This window comes from Misgurnus anguillicaudatus, chromosome 16 (assembly GCF_027580225.2).
Source record: "Misgurnus anguillicaudatus chromosome 16, ASM2758022v2, whole genome shotgun sequence".
In the NCBI taxonomy this organism is placed as follows: Eukaryota; Metazoa; Chordata; class Actinopteri; order Cypriniformes; family Cobitidae; genus Misgurnus; species Misgurnus anguillicaudatus.
In genome coordinates this window covers 18,673,130-18,698,520 of record NC_073352.2, presented here as the reverse complement: position 1 = coordinate 18,698,520, position 25,391 = coordinate 18,673,130, and the positions used below count along the sequence as shown (strand labels likewise).

General features: G+C 39.9%; 2 protein-coding genes across 2 annotated transcripts in view; one reads left to right on the top strand and one right to left on the bottom strand.

The window, feature by feature from the left end:
- Positions 1 to 1,601: 1,601 nt before the first annotated feature.
- On the bottom strand, positions 1,602 to 24,878 carry apln (apelin). Its single transcript, XM_055178369.2, has 3 exons — positions 24,478 to 24,878; positions 8,532 to 8,704; positions 1,602 to 4,136 (listed from the first exon to the last, which is right to left on the bottom strand). Exons 1-2 carry the CDS (start codon positions 24,542 to 24,544, stop codon positions 8,538 to 8,540), a joined length of 234 nt encoding a protein of 77 aa, XP_055034344.1. The 5' UTR covers positions 24,545 to 24,878; the 3' UTR covers positions 1,602 to 4,136; positions 8,532 to 8,537.
- xpnpep2 (X-prolyl aminopeptidase (aminopeptidase P) 2, membrane-bound) overlaps positions 21,103 to 25,391 on the top strand; it is an 86,942-nt gene continuing 82,653 nt past the window's right edge. The window contains exon 1 of the mRNA XM_055178388.2: positions 21,103 to 21,225. The gene's annotated coding sequence lies outside the window, so the exon portion shown is untranslated. The remainder of the gene's footprint in view (positions 21,226 to 25,391) is intronic.

The following is a 25,391-nucleotide window of genomic DNA, read 5'->3' as shown; positions in this document are numbered from 1 at the left end:
AAACTGAAAACAACTTGCACAGACATATCTTAAAATACATCAGGCCCTTTGTTTTGCCAAAAATGCACACAAGTAATGTTTTTAGTAAGGTATGTTTGTTAAAACTAGTTATATTTCCCAATTAAACTAAGGCCTAGTCCTGGCTTAAGCTAATCCCTGTCCGGGAAACCACACCTATATCACAGGTATCGATTATCTTAATTTTAATTATTCAATATAACGTCCCACATTGTACTACACAAACTTATGACTTGTCCCACATTTGGTTGGTTAACTGGTGGCCACCCTAGAGACAGCTGGAGTATATTTAGACCATTTTTGTGTAACAGTGTGTGAAAATGTAAAAAAAGGACCAAACTCACACTTCTTTCTTAAAATAAGATTTTTTAATATTACTTATTATCATAAAGATATATTTACACACTTTACAGAAATAGAAAATAAAAACACAAAGCTACGCATGAAAGGAAAAAAATAAAATAAGTACTCCAAGAGCTAAAGCTTATCTTTTATAAATTAGAAACAAAAAGTTCAAATATGTACACAGTATTTCAACAATTTTCGATACACTTGTTTAATTCATTTATTTATTCATTTGTTTTAGCCCAGTTCAACATCAAAACAGAGACAGGGACTGTACATTTGGCCAGGTGAGTTTGATGAGCACACACCTCCGACAGAAATAAAGAGGAGGATTAATGCCTTGTCATTATGCTGCTTTTAATGTGGCCCACTAATACTGATGAATCGCCTGGCCTGATAAAAGATTCGAGTAGAGTTCTCCATTCAAAATGGATGGGTGTGCTGAACAAACTGGCCATGTGAATGAATGCATGTTGCAGATAGAGATTAAAATCACAGAGCTCTTTTGTATACTGTAGGTGTGAAGTCGAACTCAAAGCAACAGAATAATCAGATTATTCTCAACGTCTCGCTAGCTGTTGTTATTTGCGAATTGTTGGGATTGGATTTCTGTTACTTGATCTTGTTGCCATATCTTACATGTGCTGTAACCAGCTAATCAAAAACAAGCGACCGAATGTGCGATGAAAAGCAGAGCAGTGTGCCCTAATAAACGTCTCGGTAAAACCAGTGCAGTGGATCACAAGGGTCAAACTGATTGTATATCTGTTTTCTTTTCTACTTTCTTGAAGACCTCCCACATCTCTTTTCTTAACACACAAACACCTACTGGATTCCTTTCCTCACATTTTGTTTGCACTCGACCAAAAGAACTTGGAATAATTCAGTTGAACATGTACACAAGTGCATAGGACATAACAATGGTGCCAAATTGGACTGAAACACATAAAAGAATAGGAATGAGTTCTTTATCATAAAAAAAATATATATAGAAAATGATTTGTGCTCTGTAAGTATAATTTATTGGTTTGCCTCTTCAGTTTGGCGTCTGGACATGCTTGTACTCTTTACGCCACAAGCTCCGTTAACCCGATGTGCTGAGGGACAGCAGAAGATGGTGTGTCCACGACATATTGTGCGGCAGACTAATATTTCTACACTTTTATACGACCATACACAAAAAAATAAAATACAGCTTTCTTCGCTGTATCGAGACAAGTAAGCTTTGGACAACCAGCTAGACAAGAATGAGTCAATTTAATTGTCACAAGACACTGGAAAACCATTACATGCCAAAAGACGTTTTCAGGATTTATTTTTCCAGCAGCATAATGGAATTGCAAAAGTGCAGCCTTGCATATCCGCACAGAGGTGTTGGAGGAATGCCAAATGATTGATGGGGTCTGTGCTATAGCCAGCTTTGGATTTTGTCATATTTGTCTTTGGATGTTCAATGAAACAGATAACCATCACCATCAGTGGGTAAAGGGTTTGGGGTTGGTTGTCATGTGTTGCAGTAACATGGTAGTTTTTCTAGATTCAAGGCTTGAACTAAACTAACCCACAGCTGAGCTCGGGTGAAGATGGTAGAGATACATTCATGAACAACAGTGTGCATTACTTTGCACAGTACTTTTCTGACTGTTTTGGAGTGTATAGGAACTCATCTTGATCTTGTCTGCATCTGACCTCATGATGCAGAGCTTTTCCGAGTGCTGTCCTTCCGAGAAAGCACTAAAGAAATCCACATCTGAGACAGTTGAAGATAAAAACGGCATGACTGGAATTATTCGTATTCACAGTGCCTTTAAGATTTGATACATTTTTAATCAAAGTGAGCTTGGCCGGGTGTTTTACTGCTGTGGTTTCAGGCACTCTCTTTTGAAGAGCTGATTTTTGTTTTTGTGGCGTATACACAAGGGGGAGGGACTAAAATGCTAATTTGCATAAAATAACTTTTATCTGCGTTGTCTAATTAAGCATTGGAGTTATGTTTGGTTAACAGTCTCGTTAAAGCCTCTTATCTCTGCCTCATTACTGGTATCCTACTGAAAGCTACAAGTGAAGTCAAAACAGACCTCTAGGGGCCACTGGGGTTTTACGATTATGATTATTACATCATAAAGGTAAATCAACTGGGGTAGGTGTGGGTCATGCCAATTCGATTGAGCTCTTTGAGAACGGTTTTATCAATGCCCATCTAAAATAAATTAGCAGTGGGACGTGGCCATCACAGCCACCTAAAGAAGCTTAAACCCAAAAGGCAACTGCTCCCAATGGGGAGAAAAACAATATTGGTTTGTATAAACGTAGTCTGGATATGTAGCTACGGCTGTGAATACATAACATGAAGCTAAATGGTGCAGATACAAATAATGTGATTTTTTTAAATAAATGCATGTAATATTGAGCACGCAGGCTTCTGTCACAGCACCCTGAGAAAATCAACTTAACAACAAAAGAATGAAAACCAATAAGAAATTAATTCCAGTATAATGTAAAATAAAGACATTTGCCAGTGTAGGGCCAAATAATGAGAATAGAGAGTACGAATAGCATTGTAAAGATATCTGTTTTTTGGTCTATGATCTTTGCTACCATTGCCTTTACATTGGATGTTGAAACAAACGTGGCAAAATGCATACATGTGGTTAGATGTTATGCTTCCCCAAAATAAGAGGTACTTCTTTTCTTCTCTTGGCAGCACTGTGGAGTAGATTTGCTATTTGGCACTTCATTAAAAGGAGAGATGGTCTGCGTGTTAAGCAGATCACCCTGGCCAGTTAACAGTCATGTATTCTGCTATAAAGCAGCGTGTTTCATGGGAGAGAAGAGGGCTCAGGACTGATGATCTCACGCTCATCGAAGTGGAGTGTGATTTTATAATGAGAAAATGTGGCTTTATCTTTAAGCCTCTGAGTGCTGACGGCTCTTAGGCTCATTGGTAGGGTGATGTGTAATGCCCATCGGACGGCACAATGAAATGAGGGTCGCGTAAGAAGATGGATGAAATGTAATCGAGCTGTGCGTAGTGGATGTGTCGTTTACCGGAAACCTGATTATATCCTTTCAACAAAGCAATAATTTTCCGAGGTAATATTATAATCAGCCATCGTAACTAAATCATGTAGCTTTGATAAGGTTAAGATACTCTCTTGAAAAACACGGTCTGGTTTTTGTAGTAGGCAAGATGATGAGATGTATAAAACATGAAAGTTGCCGACCTGGCCATAGCGGACCCTGATGAGGTCGTTCAAAACAGTGCCTTAACTTTTGGTTCCCTGCCACTTCTCTCCCTCATCAACATCATTTATAAGCCACTTCATAGCAATGAAACAAAGCGCTGTGGTCACCTTGACGTTTGGAGAGAATGGGTCTAGCACACCTCAGAGAAGAAACTGACGCTTTAACTGTTTGGACCAGGCTCCCCACTGCTCACACATCATGCAAAGTGTGGCCATGAAAGGGCTCTAGAAAGCAAATGAGGAAAACCACAGGTGGAGAGAGACAGACTAAGAGAGAGAGACAGAATCTGATAGCTCGGGCTCAATACCCCCCACCCCTTTTCCCGGCCCACAATTCTTCGTTGAGCTGAGGGTGAGTGGCTTGTCCTGGTTTTTTGTGGACAGAAGAAGAGTTGCTTGAAGAACCAGCAGGTGCTATGGACATCACTCTTCAGGCTGGGCTAGCAAAGGCCCCTTGTTGGAAGGCCCCCCAAGGCAAAGGAAGAGCATAGAAATCAGAACCAAGGGGGAGGGCACTTTAAGCTGTGCCTGTTAAAAAAAACAAAAGAACAATGAATAAAGTACAATTTACACAGCCAATCACTGCTTTCCAATTACAGTTACTAATTGTTATGGTCAGGCTAAATCAGAACATTGTAAATGCATGGAGTTCAAAAAAATTGGAGCTTTCAAAACACAGAAAAATTCATCTTTGCGTTTTTTGTTTCTACGCTCTACTTTAAGCAAGCTTTCAGTATCAGTGTAGATCAGTGAGGTAATCTTTTAGACCTTTTTTCTTTTTACGTGACTTATAGGCTCAGTGGTTCTCAAACTTTATGGTTGCCATCCCCCCAAGTACCACTGGTCTGTTAACACAACACCAATGTAGTAAAAAACATAAATCTTTTTCCTTTGCGACTAAATGGCTGTATTATGCACGCCAGGCCCGTAGGTGGCGATATTACTTTGTAAAGAAACACTACACACCTGCGCACATACGCATTCTACACAGAGTGATAAATACAAACAATCAAGAAGACAAAAAGATTACTTTTGCGAAAGATAGATGCACATTCTTTGGACTTGAAGGAGCGGATGCCGTTTTAATTTATTATGAAGATTGGAAGAGCTAGGACATTTTCAAAAATATCTGAATATCGCATGAAAAAGAATGAACCTATGTAACTTGGGTGGCTTCAGGGTGAGTAAATCATGGGGTAATTTTCATTTTTGGCAGAACTATCCCTTTAATCGTGCAAAAACGTACAATTATTATAAAAAAAATACCGAAACCTCACTCCTAACCGCGTTTGAGGGGTCAAAATCGCGTCTATTGCGCCTAGTTTGCCGCTTGAACAGTTTGAGTGTACTTGCTTCATTCACGCGTGAAATTCTTGTCATCAAGACATTTACACGGAAATTCGCGTCATGAGAGGGGCTTCTGCGACTTGGCTCGCTTCCTGTAATCACGTCACTACTATAGCAAGCTCCTGATTGGTTAACGCGGTGCGTTTTTCCTCCGAAGTTAAATTTTTCATTTTTCAGTGAGGTGGAATTGCGTGTACCGCGCCGCGCTTAACACCTCATTCGCGCCGGGAGATCTCCAGACACGGTTCAACGCGTCATCACATTGACTTAACATTGAAATCACTCACCTCTACTGCGGCTGGTGTGAATGCAGCATAACACTGGCACCAAGGCAAATCGTACAAAAATGTACAAATGTGGTCGTACCAATTAATACGAATTAGCCACCTCGTAAAATAAGTACGAATTGCCATGAGATAACGTTGGCACACTCAGCTGCCATTGCTGTATATACTGAATTAACACATACTGTACGCATGACATCACCATTATTACAGATTTACATTTTTTTAGTGTACACAGATATGACAAGGCATCGTTTTCAAAACTTTAAACTTTGAAATCCATCTTCAAAAGTTTGTTTTTAGGACCCCAAAACCCTGTTGACGTGTAAATGAACTTAATCAAATGAAAATTCATAAAAAATAGCGTTAAGGTTGAAAACATTGTTGTGAAAAACGATCTCTTAGATGGCTCACATAGTTATCTAACATGACAACAGTGCCCATTGAGCGATAACAGCTTTCTTTTTTATCTTTGTTACACCTGCATATTTTTGTGTTCGCGTCATGCGATAAAAGATCAAAGATTCTTATCCTGACCTGTTTCATCTTTTGTTGTTCATCACACATCGTGTTTATGCGTGCGCTATGACATCACGGATGCTGTGGGCATTTTAAAAGAGGAACTTTGTTTTAGCCAATATGAGCCTTTGTACTGAATGAGGCTGATTTCCAATTTCTTGTTGTCTGCAGTGCCTACTAGAAAGCCTCAGTGCATGCTGTTGACTCTTATATGTTGTGGCATCTGGATGTTGTAATGGGTTGTTCATTCTTGTCTTGCTTGCGTTCCATTACCACAACCTTCAGTTCTCATAATGTCAGCTGAGCTTTTTACTTCATCTCCAATGATGCTATACACAAGGTTAAAACTGGTTAGTCTTTAGGAGACTCTCAAGATAAAGTTTTTTTTATCAGCGCTTACTCATACAAGTTGGTCTGATTTAATTTTTTCCAAAATGTAACCTGGTGTAAACTTAGATGTTTTCTGTTGATCTTGATGCATTTGCTCGGGCTTCTAATGAAGACATGCTTTTCATCAGCTGGCGCGGTGAATGTAATGATAAAAGAGAAAAGCTTTTTAAGTGGCTCCGCTGTTGCCTTATTCTGCATGGGCTTCTCTGGCTGTTATCAGCTCTTGAGGGAAGTTAATTGCCCCGGTCATTCTGTGCCCCGTTTAAGCTATAGATGATGAAGTGTGAGGCTACGTTTCTCACACTGCAGAAAATGTGACATGTTGTACACAAGCCAGATGCAGGTCAGACACTAGTGGGAGTCCCAATTGGGGAATGGACTGATTTACTGTACAATGTCATACAGTAATTATCACAACATGCTATATTTGTTCTTGCAAGCCTGTGGTAATAAAAATGAATATAAATGTCAACCGAAATATAGGAATGATTAGTCTTTAAAAAAATCACATTAATTTGATTAACTGTGGAGTTTTACGAGAAAAGTTTGCGTTTAAGTTTGGTACTGCAGGCCCGACTGGCATTGTGGTCTCTTAAAACAGGCTACTCTATAGGAATGTGGGTGAATGCGCTAAAGACGTGAACTTTGAACCTAAATAGGAGGCGAAAGAAAGGGAAATCTTCGTCTTGTTTGGGGTTGAAGTGCTGTTTGTGGAGTCTACATTGTGAGCCACTGGGGCGTTCATTTTAATGGAGCTACACAGCTTCCTGAAGCTTACCCTCATTGTGCTGTCTGGGGATCAAAACAAGCATTGACTGTCTAAATCGGCTAAAGAATTTGTGCTTTTTATTGGATGAACTGCGACCAAAAAAATTGTGTTGTCCCACCACGAGTACAGACTGACATGCAGAGATCTTGCTCTGTGATGTCACACTTGTATTTTTGTTGGATTGATGAAGCAAATGAATGGATGTTTTTAACAAACCATATTAATCGAATTCGCCTTAGATTGTAAAACTGTGCTTGATTGGAGGGCTTGGGATTTCTCACCTTTAAATCCTTCCATCTCTCTCTCTCTTTAAAAACGATTAACTAAAGAGCTGACTTGTCTTTCTTTATACACTTTATGGGGCTAATTTATGGCGAGACTCAGCAGGCTAGTGTTATGGACTCCTGTGGGGATATTGTACCGTCTCGAGTCATCTTGGTCTGAGGGGCCATGTGTGAGAAAGCTGTGAATGAGACCACGGTTATCGCTCCACACGATTTTTGTTTAATCCATTTATCTTTCTTTCAAAATCCCCTAGTTTCTGCAAAACCACGGGTCACCTTTTCAGTACAAAGACTATAAATGATTAAAGGTAAACATTCTGATAAGATCTGTCAAATACGTTTCTGCTATTTATTGACTTTGTAAATAAAACCCTTTTCTTAATCGGAGCTGCTTTGAAATCTGGGCTTTGGTGCTACATCACTGGGAATTTCACGGAGACAGTGTTTGTAAGAAGTGAAACATTATTTTCCTGGATGTAAAGATTAAAGTATTTGCCTGGGGAAATGGTGATTGTTAAATAATCTTGTTTTAAGTGAGATTCTGGATTTTAATTAATATTATCTTTTGATTGTGAACCTAATTGGCATAATCAAGATAACAAAAAATATTGACTCAGATTACTGGTATGTCGGTTTAATGCAACATTTACAATGTATTATATTCCGCCCTGTATGGGTTTTTGTAGATTTGCTGGAAAAGATTGGGACCAACCACAAAAGCCAGCAGTCTAAAGTCCGGTAATCTCAAAGACAAGCAGTTTTTCTGTGCCAACAGTAATTTATAATTCATGAAAGAAGTGAATGAGCGAGCTGGTTTCTGTCAATCAGAAACCTTTTCTTGTATTATTACCTTTTACAGTTTCACTATATGCCAATTGTTCACAAAAAAATTTAAAAGCTGCTCCACAGAACCTTTTCATTTCCAGCTGAAATGTGTATTTCTTTTATTTAAAAATGCTGGGCTATTAACCCAGAAAACGTTTATATTTGACCCAACATGAACCCAGCATAGGTTTGTTTGGTTGATCTCTTTTTGACCCATTTTTTATACCCTGAAAAAAAAATTCATTCAATTGAATAAATTTTTTTAAGGTAAGTGGTCGCAATCAATTTATTTAAGCTACATTTAAAAAAAAAAGAAAAGAAAAACAAAACAAAAAACTTTTGTTTAAATATAGCTTAAATAAATTGATTGCGACCACTTACCTTAAAAAAATTGAGGAAATTAAATGAATAATTTTTTTTCAATGTAGAGTGTATTGTTTTATTTCTTTTATTCGCTGTTGTAGATATGCATTATAATGCATTGCACTTGTAATGTCAAACTGACCTTGCTCTAAAATGGCATGGGCCCCTTATGGGAGAGGCGGGGTCGAGGGCGTCTCCTCCTCCAGCCAGAAGGTCTTTGGTTCCGGCCGGCTCGAGCGGAGTTCTGCCGCAAAGGAGTCCTCATGCTGCCCACCTCCTCTAGCTCTTTGCTATGCTCGGTGGAGGCCACTGGACCTGCAGACAGAAATATGATATGTTAAACAATAAACAACACAAATACATGTACCCAAGTCAATTTTTTTAAAGGGGCCATGGCACAACACTTTTTTAAGATGTCAAATAAATCTTTGGTGTCCCCAGAGCACATATGTGAAGTTTTAGCTCAAAATACCTTATAAATAATTTATTATAGCATGTTAAAATTGCCACTTTGTAGGTGTGCGCAAAAATGTGCCGTTTTGGGTGTGTCCTCTAAAATGCAAATGAGCTGATGAAATTCAAACACTGATCACAATTATGGTGGTTTGTTGCAATTAAAACTCAATTGTGCTTTTCTCTGCACTAAATGACAGTGCTGTGGTTGGATAGTGCAGATCAAGGGGTGGTATTTTTATAATAAGAGCCAAATTTCAACGACCTATTTTTTCATGTGCTTGTATGGAATGGTTTACCAAAACTACCAAAAGTTACTGGGTTGATCTTTTTTACATTTTCTAGGTTGATTGAAGTGCCCAATCATAGCACTTAAACATGGAAAAAGTCAGATTTTCATGCCATGGCCCCTTTAAAGGTGAAGTGTATCATTTCTGTGTCATAAGTGTCACCAAACAGAATAGCAAAAACAGGCAAACAGGTCCCAAATTCACGCCACTGGTTAAGGTAATGTTGCACACAGCACTTTTGAGAATGGCTTACATTATAGTCTCCGGAATAAAATAAAACTTTACAGTTCGCCTTAAAGAAACATTATTCCTGTCATTTATTGCAGCAAAAGAAAGTAGAGATGCCAATGTCTTGTGTCCCACGGTCACGGACACTTTTGTTTACATACAAATCTTTGAAATCTCATCACCTCAAGACCACTGTGGAGACGTCTGTCCTAAGCACATATTTGCCTGCATGTCTGTGTGCCTGCACGCACCCTCTTGTGAGCGTGCCCAGATGTTTCCAGTCATCTCCCAATAAGTGTGAGTAGATCCTTTAAGCCTGTCTCATATCCACAGCTTGATCCACATCAATGCGTCTCTAACCTCTCACCTCTTTAGAAAAATCAAACAAGTGTTCAAGAGAGAGCAAACATTCTGGGAGGTTTCAGGAAGACCTTGATCTGCGCAGCACTATCTGATGTCAATGATCTCCCATTCAAGTTCTGAATTGGCATTCTGATGGTGTTTTGTTTGTGTCTCCCTACAGCATGTTTTCAGTGACAAATGCTGAATTCCAGTCTATCTTACTGAAGGAAATAAATTTGAAAGCTTGCTTGGTCAATCATCAGTCATGTTTCACGTTTCAGAATATTGTGAACGTTCAGGCCACTGCTTACTAATTCTTCTATCCAAACTTTACGCACGACCTTTCAGCAAAACAGACAATTCATTCCACTTTTCCCAATTCATCATCTTTTCATATCTTTCTGCATTAACCGTTCAGTCAATGTTTGTCTTGAACACCGACACATGCTAACATGCAGCCGGAAAAATAACTCCAGCTCCTTAAAAAAAGGAATCTTTCAGTAAGAGCTCAACAAATGCCTATCCTTAAGAGTAAACAGAGAATCCCATTAACCTTTTCCCAGCGAGAACTTGAATAAGATTACTCTCATTGGGTCAAGACATTCCTAACATCTCCCTAGGGAGTGACAGACAACCTACATTAGAAGTTTTCAAAGAGCAACTTTCTTCTCAAAATATAACAATTATTTGAAGTAAACATCATTACATCTTAAAGCGATCAAGTTGCACATTTGAGTCATAGTATACAGCATACTATATACATGTATAAATAGGGTAACATGAAAATAACAGCGACTGTTAAAACTTAAAGGTTGAATAAAGTCACTTTTTGTCACTGTAACAGCCAGTAACATGATGTTTTTCACTTTACAGAGAATGAAAGCTATTGTGGTAACATTTTACAATAAGGTTGCATTTGTTAATATTAGTAAATGCATAAGCTAACATGAAGTTACAACGAGCAATAGTTTCACAAAGTTATTAACAATATATAACAATTAATATATATGTATATATATATATATATATATATACAGTACTGTGCATAAGTCTTAGGCCACCATGCTATAATTAGATTTGTTGTTTTTGCAATGTTAATAGTGATCATATATAATTGTTTCGCAGTCTCTTTAATAGAATACATACAGAAAATACAGGAAATGTGTATATAATATTAAAAACGGTATTAAAAGGTAAACTGATGTGTCAAGTTTTTAGGATAAACTCCCCTTTCACTTGAGCAATAGCAGGAAACTGTAGTATCTCTTAAAGGTGCAGTGTGTAAATTTTAGGGCCATCTAGTGTTGAGGTTTCAAATTAGAGCTGTAATCGGGCCTTAAAAGTTAGGCCCGAAATGACCGGAGCCCGACAGAATGCAGCCCGAACCCGAACTTACATTTAGATTGACAGCTTTTTAAAAGCCCGAACCCGTTTACAGCCCGACATTATTTAAATGTGCGCACACACACAGCTTTTTTCAAGAATGAGTAATTTTCACAGGTTTTAACATTATTTATTCATGACTAATAATCTACACGCAACCTTGGAAGTTGAAACAAAGAAATAAAATAAGTCATCTGTAACATTGTAACATCTCATTCTAAATAGGCCTATGCAATACACTATAAATAGGCCAATAAAAAATATTATTTCTTAACGAATTAAATTAAGATAATACATTCTGAATTAAGATGGGTATTTGGCAATAACGAAATTAAGAGAAAGGCTCCGTGGGATTTGCGTCGGCACTTCTCTCCATTACTGCTAACATTAGTCTATATCCTTTGTCTAAATTATGTATTTAAGACTCAATTAATATTTAGTTATACATTGAAAAACCTACTCACCAAGATTAGGCTACATGTTTTTGATGAGGAAAATTATTAAATAAATGGCTTCAGCGCGGTCCTGCGCTACTGAACTTGACTGCTCATTTACCTCACAAAGCCGGAGCGGAAGCCCGAGCCCGCCCGAGCCCGTGTAAAATGTTAGAAATGAAGCCCGAACCCGCCCGAGCCCGTCGGGTTCGGGCAAAGATCTTCAGCTCTATTTCAAATTGCCCCCAACAGCTCAGTCCACGGCTCATCCCTCGCTTTTGAAACGCATAGAGAAGCTATGCTAGCCACTATAGGACAAACAAGTCATCATCAGAGACAACTTGGTAAAGTTTGTCAGTTAAGGGCTTCTGTAGAAACATGGCGGCACAAAATGGCGACTTCCATGTAAGGGGACCCTCGGTGTATATAGATAAAAACGGCTCATTTTAGGGTAATTAAAACATAATAGTTCATTATGAAAGGTCATTATACAGCACTGATAATATAGTTATGTATATTATATTGCATTTCTGCCAAGGGATTCTTCTAAAAGTTACACACTGCACCTTTAAACCTAAATAAAATTAAATCTAATAAATCTAATAAATTAGTCTTTTTACTTCATTCTGCTCAAAAACGCTCAAGATGTGTTCAGTGCCAAGAGAAGTCACACTACACGATGACGAAGCCTAAAGTAGTATTCCTTTATTTTCTGTTTGTATCATAATAAAATTGATTGAAAAATAAATATGGATGGACATTAAAACCTCAACAACAACATGTCTGGTGTTGGTTGCCTAAGACTTTTGCACAGTACTGTATATAAAGCATTTACTAAAATATTATTATTATAAAATGTTGTAACTGTTAACATTAGCTAATGCACCATGAACTAACATGAATAATTATTGTATTGGCATTAACTAGCATTAACAAAGAGTAGTTAATGCTGAAAAACTATATTGATCCTTCTTAGTTCATGTTAGCTAAAGCATTTACTAATGTAAATATATATACAACCTTATTGTAAAGTGTTGCTAATGTCATAAAATTGCTAATCATACAGCATTTAAAGGACTCAAGTCTTTATTCTTACTATGTGCTTGAGCAGTATGTGGGTGGTAACAAGGCTAAACATGTTGATGTTAGTCTGCTTATGCTTTGAATGTCTTTAAACTATATATTTTTTAAATTCCTGACAACTCAAATACGAGCTATTTTCACGCTAATCGCTTTTAGCTGACATATTACACGTTCACAGCAGATTAATGCTTCCAACAGTAGGCTAATTCATTTGCCACACAAAAGAGCTCCATTGCATATTTCAACATCTCATGAAAGAAGGAAACCGCACTAAACCCATCACCAGCCATGCTAATCCGAGAATTATCCCCCGGCTATTGCTCCACATACAAAATGAATAAAGCAAGTTTACACTTTCTGTCTGCATTCACGTCATTTCTTTCTTATCTGGATGTAATGCTTCATATTATGAACAGTCCTATCAACTATGAGAGATTTCCCTCTCCTTATTTGTGATCATTAGTTTTTAAAAAATCTGTTCTTAGCTTTTCAGTCCAACAAATTGTCCCCACAGCAAAAACAATAGTCTTGAAATGTCTTTGAGGGAGCAGACACACAATGTTCGGCTTGGCAGACAGCGGAGGTTGTAATTACACCTGGACAGACTGAGCTGAACACAGTACATCAGCACAGCTTTATCTGCATTTGTCACCATTTAAGAGATTTCTCGCCGTCACAAACTGACAGGAAGCATTTGCTCACCACTTTCCTTTGGATGAGAAAACATCTCTTGGAAAATTCTCATCTTGAACTAGAAATAAGAAGAATGCTGCTAAAAATAAAATCTTTGTATAGCGATTTAAATCTGCGTGAATTCACTTTCTGTGACTTGCATTGTTGTTGAGGGTGGTCTATTTTAAGCACTTATCGTCTTGTTTTACGAAGTCTTTAAATTACTCTGATTGCAGCTGGATCTTCTGCACTCCAGTGTGATGAATACAAAGTGACAAGTGCAATAACCGTGGATATACTATAATAGATGGCATATGCTGATGTGATCTCTTAACATACTGCTTGTTTACCAGACCCTACCAGGGATGAAAATGCTTTAGCCTGCTTATTGCATTAAATCTGATGGTGCTGATAGAGGGCCTCTCTCCAATTGCTGTAATACCTTCCAGGTTCACCAACTAATGACAAGCAAGCCAGAAAGTTATATTCCAATAAATGCTTCTCACGATATAGCCATACTTATCAAAGACCCCGAATCCAATTAAAGTTTAATAAAGGGAGAATTTTGCCAACACTAATAAGCAGACGCCACCACTGATTTAAATTTAAGTAAGGACGGTGGCGTAGTGGGAAGTGCAGGTGGTAACTCTACAGTAGCTCCAGGTTAGTGAAAGATAGTGAGACAGTTGCCATCTCATCCTCTCGTCCCACCTTACCACGCTTCTTAGGCGTTATCCATTATGTTGACTTTGTAACATGACTGCCTCACCATGCCTCGCCTCTGCTGGACACCTTGTGTCCCTGTAAATCCCAGCGCTGCCTCTTAGCTGAGAGAGTTATCCATCACACGGCACTTTCCTGACAGAACGAGAGAGAGGGCCCCGGGGTAGGCAACGTTTATAAAGGGTGAACCGTATCTGATGAATGGTTTACCGAATGTCTCTGACTGGCCTAAATGTACAATACACTCCCTATACAAACACACAACACTAAAAATAAAGAACTATGATTTTCAATGCCTAAATTGAAGTTTAGGCTAGTCAGAGGACCTTTAGGCTGGGGGCAACAGATGGATCGAATCTTTTCCTCACCGCTCCAGGAAGTTAAAGATTAGATCTACTTACACGCAAAGCAGAACCAGGTGAGGAGAGGGCAGCTTTTATTTATGGCTGCTTGTAATACATGCATTATCTGCGCTTATGCATTTCCCCTTCTAATGCGCCCCCACCACCCATCTCAAATCAGCTGAATGCTACAAACAATCAATCTGTAATATATTTCAAAAATTCGTCTTGCTTGGTTAGTTTGTTTGCAGGACACAATACAGGAGTATCGTATTGATTTATCGTCGTCACTTACAGAATATTCGGTTTGCCATCATTTTTCAGACAATAATACAGAGCAGGGAGATGGATGCAGCACCAGGCATGATGATAGCAGTGCCTGGCTATTTGTCAGACATCCAGCTTCTCACTCTCCACAGCTTGAGACTGCAGTCATAACAGCTCTTGTTAGGGCGTCTCCACCAACATGCATAATGGATACAGGCAACAGAGCCACATCGTAAGTCAAAGGTGATACAAAGTGTTTGGGAGCTTTGTGTGTTTGCTTGTATATCAGACAACAATCAAATGTTGATCTTTAAACGTATAGCGTTAAGTAAGACTAATCCAGCAAGCAATTTTGAGTTTTAAAAACGTCTAATAGCTGTTCAAACCCAGACGTCTAGCCCAAAACGAGAAATTTTGTATGCCATTGAAAATTCAATAGAGGTCTAACCATATCCAACAAATAAATGAAACCAAACACCTTATAATCACTGTTGACTGTGCTTACATGATCGCAAAAACGACATATAACCAAATTCAAGTTTATTTTGGCTTGAAGTGGGTTACTCATATCTGGACTATATCAGGCCACAAATGCACATTTAAACTTCTCCCAACCTTTCCATGTTGCAAACTGATGCTGTGAGTGATGGAAATGCACAAGTAAGAAACCATCTATGATCTTGCACTATGAAAGGTGTGGCATTTGCACTTGATCCAACAAAAATACAACCTATGGTGTACTCAAATGTTTTCTAATACATGTATGCCCATAACCTCCAAATGCAAACGTGTGAATGTTTATGAATGAATGCGTGCGTGTGCATGTTATTGTTGGATTGTTTGTGCTTTGAGTGTTGCTCTGCATATGCGCTAGGAGAGGCATGGAGCCCCACGGGGATGTAACCATAGCTGGCGGCGTGTGACGTCAGAGGCGTGATCCCCTGCATCTCAGAGGACGTTCATTCAGTGAAACGAAAGAGAGAGAGAGCTCCACACTTAGCTGTTTTTTTCTACCACACACGCAAGCATGCCAATTTGATGCCCACTAAGACTAGCCTTTAGCTAGTCACACTTGATCATAAGGATTATGCCTACAATGAGACGCATTAATTAGCATGAAACTCTGGTATGAATCACTTGCCTAGCTCATAAATGAGACCTTGTTACAGTTTGTCTCACGAAATTTCTTAACAGTCTGCTATTATGTCCCTAAATATACCACTTCTGATATGGAAATAAAGCATCCGAAATCAGCAGCCTTGAGTCTTATCGCATGCCTACCAGTAGTGCAGGGCCTGGGCATAAACTGGTACCAATCTCTCAAATCACGTTTCCATGGCAGGCACTGTGAAAGACACTTACTCAAACAAGCGAACATTGACGTTGTCAGTCGGAATATGGAATGGGTTTCCCAGTTTACGAATTTCAGCACAGGTTCATTATTGGGATGAGGGTGGGTGTAACCCCTATGGACAGTTGTTATGGTGGTTTCCCATTTTCATTGAAGGGGGGGGCTGTTTGATATTCACCATTGTGCTTGTGTGATAGAACGAGATGATAAAAGCTTTCATTGTGCTTTCCTACTCTGCGGGTTAACCCGTAAAGTGTGGCTCTAGCCATACAAAGGTTGTAGGTTTGATTCCCAAACTAATAAAAAAGGAACTCTACAGTACCTTCAGAGTTGAAGTGTTAGCCAAGTGCATAATTATAAATGCAATATCGCATTCAAACTTCTCTTCTTAGTTTAATAACCTTCGTACCCCCCAAAGCCGAAACCAACTTTGAGCTCCATCAACAAGGCTACTCTGATAAAAGTTGCTGTAGCTTCTTGTCACCATTCTGTTCTCTGATCGTTCCTGACAGCATCCGATGGTGTGCAGCCTTGCAAGCAAACTACACATGACCCAAATTAGTGCTAAGCTATAATAATGTGGTTAGAAATGGCCCGGTTCCGAATGATCAGAGAGCCGCAGGTTCAAAGCGCCAAGGCTGCCGCTTCGACTGCTAATGATGTGCTGAGAGAACAGAAAAAAGGCGTAAGGCTGATTAAGACTTTTGCACCAACTCTTCAGTTTGGCAGAGGTGAATCACTGGCTAGAGGTTACTGCAGGTTGGACCTTTAAGCACAAGAAAATCAGAGAGCCAATCATGCAAAGCATCTTAAGTGAGATTTCTTCTGAATTGGCCTTCTGGGCAAACAGCATGTTGTCTAAAAGAGGATTTACCTCTGAGGCAAGCCGGCAGCAGCGACTGATACCTAAAAATTCTAGTCAGCGGTGATGAATGTGCTTGCTGCTATCTTTAGCCTTAATCTCTTGAAACAGCAACCAGATCCTCCGGCATTTACTATGAGCTTTTTAATTGTCCATGAAGCACATTCACCCCAACCATTGTGGCGTTAACCCGCATGCATACTGCCTTTAAATTGGAAGTGTGGTGGCACAGCCAGGCGTCGCATTTGGGCCCGGTGCCGAGGTGCTGAGGGACTGCTGAAAAGGGTGTCAACCAGTGCATGCTGGGATATTTCCAGCTGAGATCACACATTTTCATCTCTAAACAATCAGTCATGAAAAGACACATATGTGTCATAATGTGAATGGACATTGCTTGGCTCAGATGTGAATGGATTGCTCTGTCGTGTCAGCTGGGACTAATACAAAGATGCCATGAGTGTTTTTGTTTCCGAAAATTTGCCCTGGTTCCCACGGTTACTTTGTGGGTCACTGTGGGTGAAGTTACAGGAAATATTCATTTACTGTCAGTTTTGTTTATGTGTGTTGGTATGTTTACCGGAGTGTTTAGCCAAAAAAAGATTAAACGTAAAGCTTCACAATCCCAGACTGCTTGCCTGAATTGCATGTTTATATTTACACAAACTATTTCAAATTTCTGCATGCTAGGTTTACAAACATTCTTTCATTCTTTCAACGTGAGCTATGCTTTCCCCTAGAACACAAAATGTAAGACATGATATTAGCAAGCGTGCATGTTTTTATATATATATATATATATATATATATATATATATATATATATATACTTCTATAATATGTTCAGGTTTTTTATGGCTCCCTCTAGACATTTTAAAAACAATGTCTAGTCAGCTATGCAGAAGTCTTTTTCGACTAACTGAAAGACGTAAGATTTAACAAGAATTCTTTTTAGTTTATATGACGGTGGTTCATGAGTGATGTTAGTACAGAGGTGTAAGTACATAGGTTTAATATGCATCGCCCTCCTTAAAAAAGATCAGTGAGGACACTGAAACTTGGGTTTATTTCGGCTGTAAATTATTTGGAGTAATAAAATTGAAGGCATAACACAGATATCCTGTACCTCAAGGCTTGGAATTATGGGAACTCCCAATGGGGACATCAGTAAAGTGTTCCAAAAACTCTCCAACACTTCTCATAAACAATCCATTTAGTTTCACACATCAAAACCTCTCACAGCAATCAGTACCCCAGTTCAGTGTTACTGAACAGACTGTATGAAATACCCAAAGCAAAGGTATTAAATCTGGTTAATGGTTTGGTGTGATATACCTCAGAAAAACAATGCTATCTTACAAGAATTCGTACATATTTTACGATATTTTACGAGTTGGCTAATGCGCCCATTCATACGGCCACATTCGTAAATTTTGGTACGATTTGCCTTGACCCCTGTGACGTTGGGGTTAGGGGTTCGGTTTCGTTGTTTTTTTCATGAGAATTTGATTTTGCGCGATCAACTTTGTATGAATTACGAATTAACTCGTAAAATATGTACGATTTCACGTGAGATCAGGCTGGAAATAATCTGCAAGAACTCATGAGGAGAGTACGAAACACAATAGGGTATTTTTTGCTGTTCATGAAGCAGACCTCTGTTCTTCCCTTGCATTTCTCATCCTGTACTTTTCAAATTGAGCATGAAAGTAATTAAAGCACATTTATTCACCTACTTGAAGTATTTATTCAGCATTTCGCCTCCCTGTTCATAAACACGTCCACTTCGATCATACCCGATCAGCGACCACAATAATGTAATGTTTAATATTTGAAAAGTGAGCCATAAATCAGGTATACATCAGGCCCCAAAGGATGCAGCGAGGCGTTTGGTATATCTGGCTTTAATTAAAAGACTGGGAATGAGAGGGAGATTTTGGGGGTGTTGAGGGGATACGTTCTCTGATGTTTAGTTGAAGAGGTCTAGCTAATGGTTTGTCAGCTTGCTACAGCCCAGGGGATAGTGCCTACATGTAGCTAAACCAGATGTACAAGTGTTGCGCTGAAAGAGAGCAGAACGCAAACATCACATCTTTTGTATTTCCCGCATTTGTCCACCTGCAAATTTAGAAAGGCAAGCAAGGCCACCAGCTGTGAAGTTTTAAAGGCCTTTTAATATTTTAGTGGCTGTGTTCTTCGCCACATCAGAAGGTTATACAAGGCTCTCTACACAATCGCGTAGCTTCGATCGCACTCTTTATTGCGCTTTGTTTCTTTTCGCCATCAACCCTCAGGATATTTCTCCTCTGCATCTGTTTAAGAGTGGAGGTTATTTGATTTATTCACAGTGCTCTGAAATGCTGGTGTATAGCAGTCACACGTCAAGACATTTGCCATACTGTAGCCACCGGGGAGCGTTTCTGAAAGGTTACTCTTATGTCTTTACGGTGTGAATTATGATCGAGCTTAGGAAATGTACTCTTTGGTAAAGGGCAAGTTTTTATTGCTTCTGCTCTGTGAAGTCCTGAGCTGTGTAACTGGCAAATAACCACTTCTGCAACTGTAAGTCACAAAAAATATTTTTTATAGATGCAACAAGTGGCTGGGCAAAACAGAAGGCGGCAATGACATTTGTTTTATCTGTTATAATGGCCATTATGCACAGTATAAAGAAACAGTACAGTATAGTATGCAGTGGCGGCCGGTTACTTCATTTTTCGAGGGCGCTCGATGCGAAGTTCGTCACACATGCATGTAGCCCATCATGTATGTGGTTCCTTATTTTTCAAAATCTGCGTGTAGAGAAATCCGGTGTGCTTTATGTGTTTTGTCAAAATAAGTGCCTGCTGCAGATGCGTCTAAAGGGTTTATGATAAAAGAAACGCTCGCTTTTGCCAGATACTTGCATAATCTCATGCGTAATCAAAGTTTACTGTTAAGGTAGTGTATTGCGTAGATTTTGTGAACGTGAGTGTCTCTTTTATCATAAATGGTTTTAATGTGTGTGCAGCAGGCACTTATTTTGACAAAACGTGATGCACATGGTTCGCATGACGAAACAAACACATATTTTGAAAACGCAAGCAACACACATGACACTCCGAACACTTATTTTGAATTTGCGGCCCTCGGATAAGCAGTCACGAGCCGCCACTGATGGTATATAGAAAAATACTAAAGGTGAACCAGAAATTAAAATAATGCAATTATGACCGTCATGTTTATCCAAACCTGTAACACAAAAGTTTCAGAATTGTTTCACGGGCCTTGCCATAAAATGACAGTTCATGGTAAGCGGGACAAAAACTATACATTTACATGAGTTCATAAAGCTGTGTTTGGTTTCTATCAGAATACATTTAAAGAGCCACTTTCGTCCGATTCACGATTTTACGTTTCCTTTGGTGTGTAAGTGGGTATTAGTACATGTTGATGATATGCAAAAGGTACAAACCCCAAGGTAAACAATGGCGCAAGTTATAGTCTCCAACGTAAATCTCTTTTCTTGGACTACAACAAACACACAAATTGTAGGCCACAGTTTACTTCCTGGGCCTGTTGATCGAAATTATAATTCCTCCCGCTTTGACTCACAGCCTGTAAGTTAACACCTGTCACCATTGCATTGGGAGTGAATCTTTCAAACATGGTAAGAAGCGTCACATTTCCGACTGACGTCAGAGGTATTCAGGCCAATCAATCACAACGTACATATTAGCTGGCCAATCAGAGACACAGTTTGTACAAATTTGTGAGTTTTGTACAAAATCGTACGCTGCGTCCCAAACCGCCTACTTCCATACTATATTGTAGGCAAAGAGTACGAGAAGTAGTGCTTTTCGCCTACTATATAGTATGGAAGTATGCGGTTTGGGACGCAGCGAATGTGTTTAATGAAGGCAGGATATCTGGAGCTACAAAAATGTAAGGTATGTGGAAAAAGAATGTGTTTTTAACCCTAAACCATGTGAACACATTGTATTATACCAAATACACAAAATAACGTTGTTTTTTTTGCGATGAAATAGGTGCACTTTAAATATAACTCGAGTTAAGGGCCGTTCACATTATAACGATAACTATAAAATAGTTTTGAAAATCGTTTTATATTAAAGACAAAAGCTGAGTTCACATCAAAACTATAACGATAAAGATACAACGAACGATATCGTTGGGATCACCCCCCCCCACACACACACACACACCTGATGAACGATAAGCCATTGACAGCCAATCAAATCTATTTGATCTTCAAGTGCACGCGCACTTTCAATGACAGTGGAAAAGCTCAATGCGGAGGTGGTCTATATAACATAAAATTACCTCAGGTGTCCAGGAGCAGCGCTGATGCAGTTGCTGTGAAATTACCTACGTAATGTTTTTGTCCTACCACACTGACTACGCAAAAAGGTAAGATATTAACTTAGATTACACAAACTAGATTCACTGTTTAGACTACGAAACGCAGCGTGTTGAGGATATCTGCTGGGTTACCCGCTGTGTAAATGCAACAAGACAGCATATTTAGGCTACATATTCAGTGACATGTGAACAATTGCAAAAGGTTTCATTGAAGAAATATCGAATAAAACTTAATGTCATTAAAGGCAATTGCGCGAGCGCTTCGCGCGTGAGCTAATTTGCATAAAGTTATCGTTATAATGTCTAGACGCTAATATAGTTATCGTTATGTGAACGGCCCTTTATAGATGTTTTTGGTGCTTTTTGTCATATTTTTACAGCCTTGCTATCACAATTACCTTAAAATAAAATGTGACCCTGTCTGTACAGTCCAGCCTAAAGTCTCATAATCTGATATCAGTCAATATTAAAGATCAAGGTTATATTTTCACAGAATATTTTTACTTTACATTATAAGATGATTCATTTAGAAAACAATAAATCACAAAAAAGACTTTAGCTGGGGTTTCATAGATTGGGATTGTTATTTTTAAGTTTCCATTATTGCTTTGATGTTTAGTTATTATTCACACATATTAGTACATGACAAATCTTTACATTTTATTTACACATCCCTCAGTTTCTCTGTAGTTCTTACAGTGAGCCAGTTATCATTTACGAAACACCATTGAGGATATCCAGGTTACTCATAAAACAAATCCTGAGTCATTGACCTTTTTATGCACTGTATATGTGAGCATGTGCACGTCTGTGTCTGTGTGTGTGTACGCTTGAGAAACAGAGGAACTCGGCCAAAACTCTATCATGGCTCAAAGCACCGCTGAATGATTCTACATAATCCTGTAATGACCTTTCTGTGGAGCTCATCTCCGTCATGCTGCTCTATCGCTATTGCCATGTTATCACCAGACATCTGGAAAAGTTTGCCTATTTGTGTTCTCTGCGTGGCCCCTATAATCAAGGCTATAGCTGCAAACACCTTCTTCGCATTAGGTGAGCGTGTGGAAAAAAAGCCAGAGTTATGATTTAATGCTTCCTGCACGCTGTTAGCACAGGGCCACTGATGTTGTTTCTCAAAACATCCAGCCCTCTTCCCTCTTTCTTCTAAAAAGAAACATTGTATGGCTGAAGATTTCCTAAATGAGCCCAGTATTTGTTTTGCAGGGGTCTCGCTGACTCAGGACGCACGGCTTCGCGGACATGTCCGTGCGAATTCTCAGACGCCACATCAAAGTTTAATACCACATAATAGCATTGTTGACAGTTTGCGTGAAATCGCACCTTTGCACAGAGCTGATTTCAAATAGATACCGCTGGAGATCCGATCTTCGTGCGCTCACCTGCTCGACTGTGACAAAGGACAAATCAGACAGCTAAAATTACACCATCTCAGGGCTTCTGTCCGGGTGCCTGTTGTTTTCCTCACCTCCTACTGTAATTTTTAAGGGGTTTATCCCGCACATCTGTGACTCTAAGAGATGAGGCTACGATATCCGACTAAGACAACCCAGAGTGCCTGAACTGTTTCCACAATATGAAGTGTTTACATACCAGGCCTAAGAGCAATGAGAGTGCAAGACAGATTGCTTTCAGGATGAATTATGAATGGCTCAATGTGGGAAGATTCACCTATTCTTGAGGGGAAGCCCATTACAAGGCGAGCAGATTGAGGTATGTAGAGATGAGATTAGCAGGACCAAAGCCGTTCTGCTTGGTGACACTAAATGCCTGCCCGGGGTTGAGGTATTGAAGCTCCTGTTGCACCATGACTTCTGCATGTCCCCACCCTCTTTCAACCTCCAAGAAATCCACGCTCTCATCTCGCACCCGTTACCCCCATCGTACGCGCACCCTCTCGCAAGGATGGCAATTTCCAGAAAACTCCTAGTGTACAGGAAAAACGTTTGTCTGGAGATGAAAGGCTTCACACCCGCTGCCTACACACAGAGCTTCTTCCAACACCTTCCCGCGACAGCGCACAGCTCCGGCTCCCCGTGGCTCCCTCTCCCCCATCTCATGATGCTTAACGCTCTCGATGAAGATAATACCACTAATAACGGAAAGCTGGGAACAAGCAAACGGTCTGACCTGGAGTATGTCTCACAGATGGGGCGTTATAAGCCGAAAGCGTGCTGTGCAGGATGAGGATCAGCCGTAAGGAAATGGGCTGCTCCATGCACGCTTGCACGGGAGAGTGAAAAACGACACTGACCGTAGCTCAAGCTAATTGCTTCCCATTTGCTTGCACGGAGATAAAAATAGCAGCATGTCCGTAATGAACGTGTGTGGAAATGCGGGTGTAAGGTGCGCGGTTGCTGTTTGATACATGCTGAGTAGCCGCTAGCCAGCACCCTTAACACACACACAAACACACTTCAGCTCTTCTCTTCTCAAACACACATGCTTCCCAGCAGTCTCACATGGATTTGTGTCAGAGATTTAGGCATTTACACAAGGGCCACAGTTGTTTTTTTTAACATGAGCCTGTTACCTGCACCACATCTGCAGGGTGGCCACCAGTCACCTGACTCCAGCTCTCAGTCACAGCTTTAAGACTTGTGTGACAGATCTTTGATCAAATCAAAGAGGTCGCTATGAAAAATGGCAAGATAGCAAGGTTGTTTTTGTAAAGAATCACAGGTTAAGCATTAAATTAAATACACAGATGAAGCTCAGTCTATAGTGACAGAATGAATACCGTGCATGATGTGGCACAGCCCATAGAAATGGCTTAAATCCACCTTCAAACATCTACAGTAACTGTAAGTGCTAACAGTCCAGGCTTTTTTAATGTGAAATACAAACCGGCTGAATGAATTATACAACCATCTGCTGTTTTTAACACCACATTACATGCACCACAATATCGAGCAAGCGTGCACCTTTAAGATATCCAACAGCGCATATCCCTAGAAAGCCGAGCTTTACATGAAACCAGAATGAATTATCATCGCTATGGTTATAAAGTCAGACTAACTGTCCTCTATCCAGCTAAATCAGCAAGTAATCCTCCGATACCACAATAAACTTCATTAAATAAGCACAATAACAAGGCAAACCTCTGCAGTGCAGTACAGCACGCAGCCAGGTGCTGCTTGCCTCCTCTCCCCAGCCCCAGAAGGCTAACCATGCTGGGTAACTGATCAACTACATCTGCCCATTCCCAAACCCAAGGCTAACAGCAGAGGAAAGAAATAAACATGGGAGGATCAGGGCAACGCCGTCACGCTCCAGACTTACCAGCACTGGCTGAACACAGCAGAGAAACCACCAGCACAATCACCAGCGTCAAGATCTTCACATTCATTTCTGCTCTCCCCTCCTTTTCTCTGCGAGTCGCTAGCTGATATACTGTAGTGGTGTGTGTGAGTGTGTGTGGATGGGAGGGAGAGGAGAGTGGGTGAGCGAGAGAGAGAGAGAGTGAGAGAGTAAGAGAGAGAGACTGTTTGCTCCTCGGTGCGTGCGCTTGTCTCTGTGTTTGCGTGCGCGTGTGTGAGAAAAAGAGAGAGACAGTGGGTTTGTATGTCTGTGTGCGAGTGTGTGACGGCGCCGCCGCTTTGAGATGTGCGTTTATCCCTTCTTATATTGGAAGCTCGTGCCAGGTCCAGTAGAGCTCTTAGCCTCAGTGTATGAAGACTGTTTGACTTGGTTTAGGAGCCCTATGTTGCTTATGTATCCCTGACACCGGGGGTCAGGGAAAAGGGGCCTCCTCCCCACACCACCTTCTGTCTTAACCCTCCCACTGTGGTGAGAGAGAGAGGAAGAGGGTGGCTTTATGATAATAACCAAACAAATACCCTTTTCAGAATGGTACCGGTGGTGTTGGAAACCACCGAAAATTACTCTGCGTGAAGGAAAGGGGCCTAGCAGGACACAAGATGGGTGCAAAGATGAGCACTGCTTTTTTTGCATCTTCCACGCTTGGGGGGCTAGTCTGAGACGGCGGTTCGAAAACTGATCTTGAAAATCAAATTTAAACGTTTTGTAACAAAGAAACGTTATCATGTTAAACGGATAAAAAAATATTATAAAACTTAAAGAAATGCTGTATTTCTAGGTCACTAGTCAAACTTTGTGACCATGTGAACATCTGTGTACACAAGCTAAGAGTCTCTTGTACCCACGCAAGATGTTCTTCATGTGGGTAAGCCAAA